This window comes from Hyperolius riggenbachi, chromosome 1 (genome assembly GCF_040937935.1).
Source record: "Hyperolius riggenbachi isolate aHypRig1 chromosome 1, aHypRig1.pri, whole genome shotgun sequence".
Taxonomy (NCBI): Eukaryota; Metazoa; Chordata; class Amphibia; order Anura; family Hyperoliidae; genus Hyperolius; species Hyperolius riggenbachi.
The window spans coordinates 441,789,673-441,803,027 of NC_090646.1; the positions used below are offsets into that span (position 1 = coordinate 441,789,673).

General features: G+C 42.3%; 1 protein-coding gene across 2 annotated transcripts in view; it reads right to left on the minus strand.

Moving 5' to 3' along the window:
* Nucleotides 1–1,654: 1,654 nt before the first annotated feature.
* Nucleotides 1,655–13,355, minus strand: part of GMPR2 (guanosine monophosphate reductase 2) — a 40,089-nt gene continuing 28,388 nt past the window's right edge. For both annotated transcript variants that reach the window (XM_068238063.1, XM_068238054.1), the window contains exons 9-10: nt 2,193–2,352; nt 1,655–2,110 (exon numbers count right to left, since the gene is read on the minus strand). In XM_068238063.1, the coding sequence (XP_068094164.1) occupies nt 1,924–2,110; nt 2,193–2,352 (347 nt within the window). In that variant the 3' untranslated portion in view covers nt 1,655–1,923. The remainder of the gene's footprint in view (nt 2,111–2,192; nt 2,353–13,355) is intronic.

The following is a 13,355-nucleotide window of genomic DNA, read 5'->3' on the forward strand; positions in this document are numbered from 1 at the left end:
AGGACATATACCTGTCTAATCTATACTGCGGACATATACCTATCTAATCTATACTGGGGGCATATACCTATCTAATCTATACTGGGCATATACCTATCTAATCTATACTGGGGGCATATACCTATCTAATCTATACTGGGCATATACCTATCTAATCTATACTGGGGGCATATACCTATCTAATCTATACTGGGCATATACCTATCTGATCTATACTGGGGGGCTTATACCTATCTAATCTATACTGGGGGGCATATACCAATCTAATCTATACTGGGGGCATATACCTATCTAATCTATACTGGGCATATACCTATCTGATCTATACTGGGGGGCATATACCTATCTAATCTATACTGGGGGGCATATACCAATCTAATCTATACTGGGGGCATATACCTATAGCCTATACTGAGGGCATATACCTATCTAACCTATAGTGGGGGCATATACCTATCTAATCTATACTGGGCATATACTTATCTAATCTATACTGGGGGACATATACCTATCTAATCTATACTGCAGACATATACCTGTCTAATCTATACTGCGGACATATACTTATCTAATCTATACTGGGGGCATATACCTATCTAATCTATACTGGGCATATACCTATCTAATCTATACTGGGGGCATATACTTATCTAACCTATACTGGGTGCAACTATATGGGCTACCTATTCTGGGGGGGACCTATAGCTGGCTACCTATACTGCGGGCACCTATACCTGTCTCTACGTTGGGGGCACATTTTACACCCTCACCCCGGATGCAATTTAGCCTAGAAACTGCTAGTATTTGGCTCCACCCACACCATGTTTTGGCCACGCCCACACGCCGCTTTCAGGAACCCCCCCCCTTGGAAATCCTGGATTTGCCCCTGCCCTCCCGCAGCCAATGACGGGCGGGAGGGCGGGGCCGGCCGACACAGCGGGGCGGCATATCTGCCACACACCCGATGCGTCAGCACGGCCACGCCCACCCGCCCAAACACACGCCGGGCAGCGGGGCGGAGCAGGCAGACACACCGAGACGGCGCAAAGGCAACCATCACGGCGCGTCCGCCAAGCCCCGCCCCCCCGCCCGAACCGCCGCCGGAGGGGGCGGGCAAGACCAGACGCCACAATCCCCAGACCACCACCAGGAGAGAAGACATCGGAGACAGCCAGTGGTAAAAGGTCCCATTATCCCTACATGGGGGATTCTCAGGATTTTATTTGTTTTCAAAAGAATTCCCTGAATGGCAGTTGCTTAGTTTAACTGCCAAAATAGTGTTCGAGTAGGCAGAATGGTATCTTACTAGTATGGCAGTTAGACTTAGCAACTGCTGTTCAGGAAATGCTTTTTAAAACAAAGAAAAGCCTGAGAATCCCCCATAAGGAGATGAACTAGTCTTAAACCTGTCGGTTCTTTCAGATTTTACCTACTTACTTGTTACAATATAGTGGTCCTTTAACATATATCTTAGCTCAATTTTATTACTCTGACATTCCAACCCTATGTCTTTCCTTACAGCTGTGCAATATTCTACAAACAATATTTGCTAAAATCTCCAAACTGATTTTTTCCAGTGTAGTAACTATAATGAAAACAGAACAAATTTCAAACCTCAGATATTCTGCTTGCTTTTTGAACAAGAAATAGCCTGTTATGGTTAAAATTTTTATTGAAAATGTGTTCATCTGCACATAAATTAACATAGTCCAGAAGAGACTGGTCCAAGCACAGGAATGTTACAAGTAATTGGAACACATTTCTGCTAGTCACTACGCCAGGGGCAGAGCCTGAATGGAATGGAGCAATAGGTGAGTAATGGAATGCAGGGGTGAGAGGAGGTACAAAGAATGTCACTGTTATGTGGATTTCTGAACTTTGGCTTAACAGGGATAAATTAAGAACACTTAACCATGATGATGATCAAGGATTGGTGAACACAGGGTTAAGTTGTTGGGTCACTCTAATAAAGGTTGTTCTGCGACTCAGCTCCTTCAGTTTACCTGCCCCTACATATGTACAGGTAGAACGAATTCCTCCAAGTACGTCCTTAATGGTTTCATCTACGTCACCCCGATAAGGAACTTCTACAGTTTTCCCTTCAGAAGCTCTATGAGATAACAAGTTATATAATTAGTTTGTAACATATTTCATACGTACAGAAAAGGGTGTTACATGGCTTATATAGTCACCTGTATTCTGCAACTCCACCAGCATGTTTTTTCATGGCAGTTTCTGAACTCATGCCATAGAACAGCTTATATTTCTTTCCACCCTTCTCAATAATTTCTCCTCCAGACTCTGTGTGCCCAGCTAGCATTCCCCCTAGCATGACAAAATCCGCTCCAGCTCCTGCATCAAAACAATGATAAGCCATGTCATTAGATCCTCGTAGCAATCAGCAATCTTCTAATGCAACTAAACCACTCTCTCTGCTGTACTTGTTTTAAAAACTAAACATCAGATCTGTTTACAACTTTCTGCAGTCTTGATTTTCAAAACGAGTGAAGCAGAGAAGGTAAAAATCAGATCCATTTACAGCTTTCTGCAGTCTTGATTTTCAAAACAAGTGGATCATAGAAGGTAGTATAGCTACTTCTTGGAGCAGTTCCCCCAATATAAAAATTACAGGCAAAGGGTACGTATTACTGTATTTAACAGCTAATGGAAAACAATACAAGTATTCTGGGTACTTACACCTGTCAAGCAAAGATAACAAATAATTGAAATGGTGCAGCCTTCCTCCCAATTACTCTAAAGTCTGTAGTACCAGAACCAAACTGGAATGCTGGGCAAGATCTCCCCCTGCCAGAGGGATCAGGAGCACTGCAGAAACATACGGCACTGGTGTATAAGTTTTTGGCATATCCCAAAGGCCCAATGGAGAATGAAATGCTTGATAAGGATTTTTTTTCCAGTTGCAGCTTAAGACAATGGGGTCAGAGAAAGCCAAAAAGAATACTCCAAAAATGTGGTTAACTTTGTTGGTTATTAATGGCATTCACTTCTTTTTTCACTTTAAAAGATTTTTATTTAGATAAACAGGTAGCACTTACATATACAAAGGCAGTGTATTAAGCAGAGAATGTATAAGTAATAGAAACAAGCAAAAACGAACACAAGTGTTCCAATATAACAAACGGATGAAAATATCCACTACATAAGGAGCGAATAGTGAGTGGATAGGTTTAGCTAAATCCGATTGGTTGGGAGGGATTGGATAAAGATAAATAAACCACGCGGGTTATATATAAAGCAAAATTAGTCTGTCCACATTAAGCTTAAGCCAGAGTCATCAAGCTAGGGGAACCAAGAAGCACTTGTGTGCACTTAAAAAGCTGATCTGTAATAGGAAGGTGGGTTGTAGTTGGGCAGTGTAGATAGGGTAAGTTAAATATGCCAGACAGGATGATAAGAAGTTGGCATTGGTTGGCGGTGGGTGAGGTACCGAGAGACAGGGGTTTAAGTAGGTGGTGGTCCAATTTAAGAGGCTTGTACTAGTTGGGAATAAGTGGTGGAAGCCTTAAAATCCACCCAAGACATCCAGGTACTGAGAAATTGGGTAGATCTGCCCTGAGCTGAAGCAATTATTTCCTCCATGTCATAGATCTGGTTAATTTTGAAAAGCCACATTTTGATAGATGGAGGTTCAGTAGATTTCCAAAGCATTGGAATAGTGCTTCTTGCTGCATTTATTAGGTGGCGGAGTATAGAGTTTTTGTGTATGTAAGTTGGAGATGGGGTTGCATGGAGTAAGAAGAGCTCAGGTAGAAAGGGGATTGACATGGAGGAAAGGTGTTCAGACAGAGAGTGGACTTTTTGCCAAAAGGCAGTTAGAGCCGGGCAGGCCCAAAATATGTGTAGTAGATCTCCCCCTTGGATATGGCATCTCCAGCACTCGCTGGAAGGGAGTAAATTAGCTTTGTGGAGGAAAGCTGGGGTTCTGTACCAGTGGGAAAGGATTTTATATCCTTGTTCTTGAATGTTCACATTGAGAGAGGCTTTGTGTGTGAAGTGATAGATTTTTTGCCAAGTTTCTTGTGATAGACTTTTTTGCAGGAGATTCCCATTTTTGTTGAAAGGGTTCTGGCTCTGCGGATGCGCTTGAAGAAGTGATGAGGTTGTATAAGAAAGAGACTGAATGTCTATGCTTGGATTGCGCTGTGGCCTTCATTTCAAAGTGGGAGAGCGGTTTAGACAGGTCTGTTTTTCTGGACATCGAGTTCACGAAGCTACGGATTTGGAAGAATGCCCATAGGGGAAGGTTACCATCTAAAGTTAGGTGGGAGAGATCATCCCTCGATTTGCAATGTCCCTTGGAAGAGACCTCTTTTAAGGTGATGTTTCTGGAACGAAGGTTAGGTAAGAAGGAGGGGTTGTTGCCTGGGGGAAACTGGGGGTTATTGATTAAGGGTGTTAAGGGGCTTGGGGATGAGGAGAGTTTTTTCGATTTGCATAATGTTGAGAAAGTTTTCAGGGACGCGGTTATAAGGGGGTGGGTACAGTTCTCACTTTTCTTACTTAGGGAGGTTGACCATGGGAGAGTTCTCAGCTCAGTATCTGTGAAGGCTTGTTCTACTTGTATCCATCTTTTATCTGAGGAGGGGGAGCACCAGTCTAAGATTCTGCTGAGAGAAGCTGACTGATGGTAGGCTTTTAGGCTTGGAAGGGCGATTCCTCCTTCTGCCTTTGGTAGGGTAAGTGTGGTAGATTTAATTCTTGGATGTTTGTGTCCCCAGAGGAAATTAGAGAGGATGGATTGGATGCTAGTGAAGAATGAGTTGGGCAGCGATATAGGTATGGTTTGGGAAATGTATAAGAACCTAGGTAGGAGATTCATCTTGATGGAGGCTAACCTACCAAACCAAGACAGGTGTGGTTTAAGTAACCAATTTTTGGTGTCTTTAGTGAAGCTGGAAATTAATGGCAGGAAGTTTAGTTGGTAGAGCAGGCTTTGGTTTAAAGGGAGGTTGATCCCAAGATATTAAATCGATTGGTCTGCCCAAGCAAAGGGGAAGTGGGAGGCAAGTTTGGTCACTGTGGTTGTATCTAATGAGATATTAAGGGCGCTTGATTTGGAAAAATTGATTTTGTAGTATGAAAGAAAACCAAAGTCTTTTAGCTTTTCTATGAGGGCAGGCAGGGATGTCTCCGGTTCTGTTAGGAAGAACAGAAGGTCATCAGCGAAAGCTGAAACCTTGTGCTCGTGTCCATTAATTGTGACTCCCCTAATCAAGGGATCAGTCCTAATTAAGTTTAGGAAGGGCTCAAGGATGGTGATAAAGATTAAAGGGGAAAGGGGACACCCCTGCCTGGTCCCATTAGCCAGATTGAAGGGGTCTGAAAGCAACCCATTGGCCTTTATTCGGGCAGAGGGATTTCGATATAGGAGCATGATCCAATCTAGCATTTGTTGTCCCATCTGCATGTGTTGGAATGAGGCCTGGACAAAGTCCCAGGCCACTCTATCGAAGGCCTTCTCGGCGTCCGTGGAGAGGAAACAACCCCCTACGGACTGCCGAGTAAGCCAGGACTGGATGCCCACTGCCCTCATTGTCCCATCTCTTGCTTCTCTTCCTGGAAGAAAGCCTACTTGGTCTGGTAGGATTCTTTCTTCCAAAATTGGGATCAGCCTTGAAGCCAAGATTTTGGCAAAAATCTTAATGTCTAAGTTCAGCAGAGAGATGGGCATTCACTTCTGTGGCATAGACCTGCTGTCTTCAACCCTGAAGCACTTCCAGTACCAATATTTGAAATTAATTGTCACATATGTGTGACAATGTTCCACACAGTGGGTAGCAGAGGTGGTCCAGGAATGTTGCACTGATAATAATGTAGCAAACACAGACCTGCGGCAAACAAACTTTATTTCACCAGTTCAACTTTCATGGGTTTCTGCCTATATTCATTAGAAATTACTTATGATGTCCTAGATAACACATTTAAAAAAAAGCGTGCAAGCAACTGGCAGCTCATAATGAACTTATCTTGAAACATACTGAATAATGAAGAATTATGCAGAATGTAGCCAATAGGGAAGACTGAACTTGCACTTATTAAAGTGCAACAGAACTTGGGAACACTTTTACATACAAGAGCTGAAGGCATCTCCCTCTCACAAAGGTTTCACTTATAGATTTCCACCCAATGTTACAAAACGATTGATTCCAAAAAAGTTAATTTAGAAGGAACTGATCCCTACCATACACTGCACATCAAATTTCAATAGATTCCAGCAGGGAATGTATTGAAAATTGATCGACCTGCAGAGTTGCACTATTGAAGTGCAAAGCTATAGGGCAGGCTTTCTCAACCAGGGTTCCCTGGAACCCCAGGGTTCCTTGAGGACTCTGCAGGGGTTACCTGGCATTTTCCCCCATCGTGGGGGAAGTATGATAGAGCACATTATAATAGGGGGTACTGTAAAAAGATGCACTCAATTGGGGATCAGCATAATCATGAGCACAGTAGAATGAGTGGCAGTGTAATAGGAGTTAGGGAAATTTACTTGCCTCTGGAAAAATAAATGCAGGGGTTCCTCGAGATTAAAAAATTGTTTGCAGGGGTTCCTTGAGACCCAAAAGTTATTTGCAGGGTTCCTCCAGGGTAAAAAGGTTGAGAAAGGCTGATATAGGCCATCAACCTGCCAATACTTTTGCCCCACCCCCAAATTTTTAATTCTGTCCGTTCAATACTTTGATAGATTTTTAGTCAAAATCGATAAAAAAAAATCATTAAATCTGACATTTTGGCGAATCGATTCTCAGCACATGAATTGAATCTGGACGGTATTGAATGATAAAAGTCTGACTAGAATCATAGAAGCTTAATAAAAACTGGATAAACACAATATTTTTCATATGTTATCAGTATCTGTTTCTTTGTTCAACATGGAGATGATTTTTCCCCCCTATCATGGCAGATAATCTGTATGCTTTACTCCAAACCTCTTTGAAGCCAGTGTGAAGTAATAGCAGACATTTTAGAAGACTCAAACTAAAGCTGATCAAACAAGTGTTCTAAACTAAAATAAAAATCCTTTATCTATGCACTACATTCCCACAATGAGCTACGCCTTATATGGTTTTCTAGTCTTATGTTTTTTTAAGCCTGGTAACATTGACCTCCACGCGTACACATCTACAGAAACATATACCAAATACATTGATAGAGTTTTTTTTAAAGTTTGTGAGTTTCATTATTATATTTTATTCAGGATAAAAATGCAACAACCCCAAGAACTGAGCTACAGTATAGCATATTATTCCTGATAGGCAACACTTATCTATGGGTTGTAATTATAATAATTTAGAACATTTACATTTGAGATTGAATTGATTATTATTTAAACAAATCAAAATATTCTTCTGATCATGTTATTATTGTTATTATTACACACTACAGATGATGCAGGACACTCTCATTAACGTGGCCACACACTAGGTATAGCTTTTTAACTTCATCATGAAATCTATTAAAAATTTATCCAACCTCAGCATCGCACTATTCAAGGATTTCTATCAGATTTGATCAAAGTGATCAAATTTGGTGGATATTGATTGGAAAAATCAAAAAGTGTATGGCTACCTTTAGACAGTTTCGGGATTTTAACAAGGAATTTGTACTTTTGCTCTACAATGAGTGTTCCCTTTCCTGGGATGAACAAGAACTTAGCATGGGACTAATCAGATTTGGAAGACTAAAGCTAAGTACCCAAGTGAAAACTCAATCGCTGGAAACTGCTGACAAACTAAGTTTCGTGAAATTTGCCTTCTTAAAACAGAAGGAAATTTGCAATAATTCAGCTATAAGTGAACATTTGTGGTTACCCACAATGCTCCACTACTGATTTTGCAAATTATCCCTTTTCGCTCTTGTAAGCAAGGCAAGCATCCAGAACCGCTGGTGTATAGCAAGCCTATAGCTTTCAAAAGTTTCCACCATCTTTACACCAAAAATCTTTAGCTATGGGATGTGGACAAAAGCCATAGACTGCTAGTAGATTGTCACTGATAGGACCATTAGACAAGAATGGATGCAGGGGAAAATTCCATACAATTTTATAGACAGATCGTTTAAACATCTGTACACACAAGGGACACTGAACAAACTAATCCAATCTTTTCTGTCATGACAATCTTTCAAAAAGTACAAGCACCGGCGTATATCAGCCGTCTGTAACCAGCGTTTACAGCTTTTTTTTGTGTTAGGGTCCATACCCATGGCAAGAGGTCATCTGTTAAAATTACAAATGAAACATTGCCATGGGTATGGACCTTAACCCCTTTAGCTCTCAGGGCCCTTTCACACCGGGGTGGTGTGGTAATTTTACTGCAGATCACTGCAGGGCAATGAAAGTCTATAGAGACTTTCATACTGACACGGTACGGCACGATGCAACGAAAGTGACGTTTTCATCAGATTCAAGTTACCGCGCGGTTGTTGTCACCTTATGGACGTAAGCAATTTTTACATTTCAGCGCTTCTCCCATTCATTCATCACACCTAAATGATGTACATATATATTTTTTGTTTCACCACAAATTAGGCTTTTTGTGGGTGATAAAAAAAATAAAAAATGCACTATTTTTTTCTTTTACCATTCACTACAGATTTAAAATAAACAATTACACCATAAGCAAAACCCATACATTTGATTTGACCATTTGACCTGGTTATCCCAACATTTAAATTATGTCCCTAGTGCAATTTATGGGGATAATATATTATTTGGAAATAAAGGTGTATTTTTTCTATATTGTGATTTTCGTTTTCTCATTGTACCTTAGCAATAATCGCAAGCACTTCTTCGCAAAAATAACAGTATTATACCCTTATGACATACATTTTTGAAAAGCTGAGTCCCCAAGAGTTTATGTATTTACTTTGGTACTAAATATATAAAAACAAACATTTTATTCTTTTGATTCAGTTTGTCACTAAAAAGAATTCACAAGACATAGGCCTCAACCCTAAAACCACCAAAAAAATCTATTCCACAGCTTTTCATAGTTAACATAATACCACATATCTCTCAGTTGATAGCTAGTAGGGCATCTAGCAGCCCTTTAACTCTGAAGTGTGCATATGGTTTTGTATAGGCCAATTTTTTTCCACAAAATATTTTAGCGCCATACTTTGTTTGCATACCCTCAGAAGAGTCTGGACAGCAGAACAAAACCCACAAATTACACCATTATGGTAAGCTAACAACCAGGGCTATTCAAAAGTGGGTGTTTTGTAAGCTAACGACTCTTGTAGTTTTGCTGAAACTTTCCCATGTTTGATCATAATTTTGAAAATGACATTATTTTTGAATGATGAATTGAGTTTGTCCCAACCTATTTTTATATGACCTGGTCCAAGCTATAAGATGCATCAAAATGTATTCTATAACTCGTTATGATTAAAATGAAGTCACATATATGTAATTTGATAACAAACTGGATACACAGCAATCAATTATTCTAAATGTGTGTCTATGGCTTTTTTTGCAGGCCATTTTTTTTTTTGCACTAATGATTACAGCACTATTCTTTGTTTGCATAGCCCCAGAAGAGTTAGGACATCAGAAAAAGGCCACAAATGTCATCATTATGGAAAGCTAACAACCAGGGCTATTCAAAAGTGGGTGTTTGTAAGCTACCAACTCGTGTAGTTTTGCTGAAACATTCCCAAATTTGATCATAACTTTAAAAATGACATTTTATTTCATGATAGATTGAATTTGTCCCTACCTATTTTTTATGTGAAAGGGGTCCAAGCTATAAGACACATCAACATTTATTTTTCAACTCATTATGATTAAAATTAGGTCGCATATACATCATTTGAGAACAACTGAATGCAAAGCAATGTATTATTCTCAAGATGTGCCTATGGCTTTTTTGCAGTTTATTCAGATAGGGGCTGGTTAGGCATAGATATACTCTGGCCACTGGCGAGCCGAATGACGCCTCTCCCTGTTGCCACTAAACTCCCCTGCGGCATTTAATACTATTACCCTACGAGTTGTCGCAACTCGGAGGGAGTTGTAATTCAGGGTCCGGCGATCGCTAGAGCCCCAAATTACTCTTACTCGCCCTGAGCAACATATTATTGCTGCTATGGGGTGCCTAGTTTAAGCGTCCGGTGCTGAGCACCAAAACAACCTGCTTCGCTGGTTAGTGTCAAGAGTAGGCGGTGGGTGGTTAGGAGTAGTTGAGAGGTGGTTAGGGATAGGCATTGTTTGCAGAGGGTTCAGGTGTGAGTTAGGGTATGGTGGGTTATAGTAAAATGTCTGTTAAATCACCAATATTATTATTATTATTTTAGTATTTATATAGCACCATCATCTTCCGCAGCGCTGTACAGAGTATATATAGTCTTGTCACTAACTGTCCCTCGGAGGAGCTCACAATCTAATCCCTACCATAGTTTTTCGTCCAGGGGCAGACTGACAACTCATGGGGCCCCTGGGCAATAGGAGATTATGGGGCCCCCATACCAGTGTTTCCCACCTTTCACGTTATATTTTTACAGACTAAGATATAATAATTTATTGACAACAGTAAATATGTTATATTGTGATATTGTACACTGACAAAAACCCCTGCGCCGCGCGTAGCGCCAAAAAATGGGTGTGGTCACGCAACAGAATGTGGGCGTGGTCATGGGTGGGGCAAAATATACATGACCTTAGCAGTGGTGTAAAAGGTCTGCCGGGGAAGTTTGAACTCTGCCATAGTGTTTCCCCCCAAAATACATGTAATCTGACAGCATTTCACCAAAAATCCATGCAATTTGGCAGAGGTTCCTCCAAAATACAGATAATATGGCAGTCGTTCCCCCCAAAATAGACGTTATCTGGCAGCAGCGGTTTCCCAAATACACATATTTTGGCAGCGGATCACCAAAAATACATGTAGCAGCAGTGGTTCCCCCAAAATACACAGAATCTGGAAGCAGCAGTCCCCCCATTATACACAATCTGGCAGCGGTTCCCCAAAAATACACATAATCTGGCAGCTGTTTCTCAAAATACACTTAATCTGGCAGCAGCAGTTCCCCAAAAATAGTTAATCTGGCAGCAGTTTCCCCAAAATAGGTGCCCCCAGTATAGGTAACCAGGTCAAAAGGTATCCCCAGTGGAAGTATCCAAGTCTATAGGTTTTCCCAGTGCACGTGTCCAGGTCTATAGGTGTCCCCAGTATAAGTAGCCTAATCTACAGGTGTCCCCAGAATAGATAACCAGGTCTATAGATGTCCCCAGTTAAGATAGCCAGGTCTATAGGTGTCTCCAGTATAGGTAGCCAGGTCTACAGGTGTCTCCAGAATAGGTAGCCAGGCCTATAGGTGTCCCCAGTACAGATAGCCAGGTCTATAGGTGTCTCCTGTATAGATAGCCAAGTCTTTAGGTGTCCCCAGTATATGTAGCCAGGTGTAAAGGTGTCCCCAGTATAGCCAGGTCTATAGGTGTCCCCAGTATATACAGCCAGGTCTATAGGTGCCCCCAGTATATGCAGCCAGGTGTATAGGTCTTCCCAGTATAGCCAGGTCTGTAAGTGCCCCCAGTATATGCAGCCAGGTGTATAGGTCTCCCCAGTATATGTAGCCCGGTGTATAGGTGCCCCCAGTATATGCAGCTAGGTGTATAGGTGCCCCCAGTATATGCAGCCAGGTGTATAGGTGCCCCCAGTATATGCAGCCAGGTGTATAGGTGCCCCCAGTATATGCAGCCAGGTGTATATGTCTCCCCAGTATAGCCAGGTGTATAGGTCTCCCCAGTATATGTAGCCAGGTGTATAGGTCTCCCCAGTATCGCCAGGTCTGTAAGTGCCCCCAGTATATGCAGCCGGGCTTCTCAAGCCCACACTAGCGGCACACAGATCAGCGCTCCCTCCGGTGGCTGAACAGCGGTAAGTCTCCGCCCGCTGTCAGCCGCTTCCAGCTGTCCGACACTTTGTAGATTACGGAGGGGAGAGCCAGGAAGGGGGGCCCCAAGGTGATAGAAGGGGGGGGGGAACTTCCCCCCTTCTCCATTGCTATGCCCATCGCCCTCCTTCACTGGCTGTCTCCCCTCCTGCTCAGGGTTCTCTGGCGGGTGGCGGGCCCCCCCCCCCTGACCACGGGCCCTCGGTCCGTGCCCGAGTGCCTTAATGTTCAGTCCGCCCCTGCTTTCGTCTATGTATGTATTGTATGTATTGTAGTCTAGGGCCAATTTTAGGGGGAAGCCAATTAACGTATCTGTATGTTTTTGGGTTGTGGGAGGAAATGCACACAGACACGGGGAGAACATACAAACTCCTTGCAGATGTTGACCTGGCTGGGATTCAAACCGGGCGCAAGGCGAGAGCGCTAACCACTACGCCACCGTGCTGCCAATATTATACTATAGTGTATAATAGAATATCGGTAAAATTACTAATATTCTATTACCGTTATTTTGTGCCCATTACTATCATTTTCGCATCCAATTTTATTTACAGCGCTGTTATAGATATGCCCCATCTATGCTTAACACTAACTCTCCCGTCTTTGCCTAGCCCTAGCCACCCCACAGACACTTAACACTAATCCTCCCTAATCTATACCTAACCAACAGTGGGGCAGCCATAGGTGCCCATGTAAATCTCCGCTAATAGAGGCTATAGCAGTAAATCTGGGAATGGAGTCGCCCGAAAAAATAATTGGCCCCGGGACCGCCCACAATGGAAACTGCAGCTATTTTTATATTTATAGCCGCTATAATTATAGCAGCAATTTCTATAGTGGGTGGTCCAGTCGGACGCTTTTTTTATGGGTCGACTCTGGCATCCAAGTATACTGTTATAATCGATATTAGCGGCGTTTTACATGGGTGCCTATGGCAGCACCCAAATTTATCAGCGCACACTGCGCCCAAATTTGCAGGACCCCTCACAGCAGCTCCTGTCACCTCAGAACACAGATCTGAGGTAATGCAGAACTACTGTGAGAGAGGCACAGTTAGAGAGTGGCCACAATTATTTCTGTGGAAAAAAAACCCTGCGTTTTCCCATGGAAAATGTTTCGCATCCGTTGCACGTTGTTGCACATGGGTTGTCCACCACAGACTACCAGTACCTGCTAGCAGTCTATAGGAATAGTTTGAGCGCTGTGATTTTATGCTCAGAATCGCACACGCTTTTCAACAAAGCCTTACTATTTACCTAGCATTGCTACTTGTTTGCACGAATGATGACTGTTACTGGCTGTAACAGTCAACATTCAAATATAAGCTAAGTACCCATGTGAAAATGGATCGGGGGGCAGCGGCGACTAGCAATCTTTACTACTCTGGTAACGAATAACAAAGCAGGGATCTGTACTGGTGGGGATGCACTATTGTGTCCTGT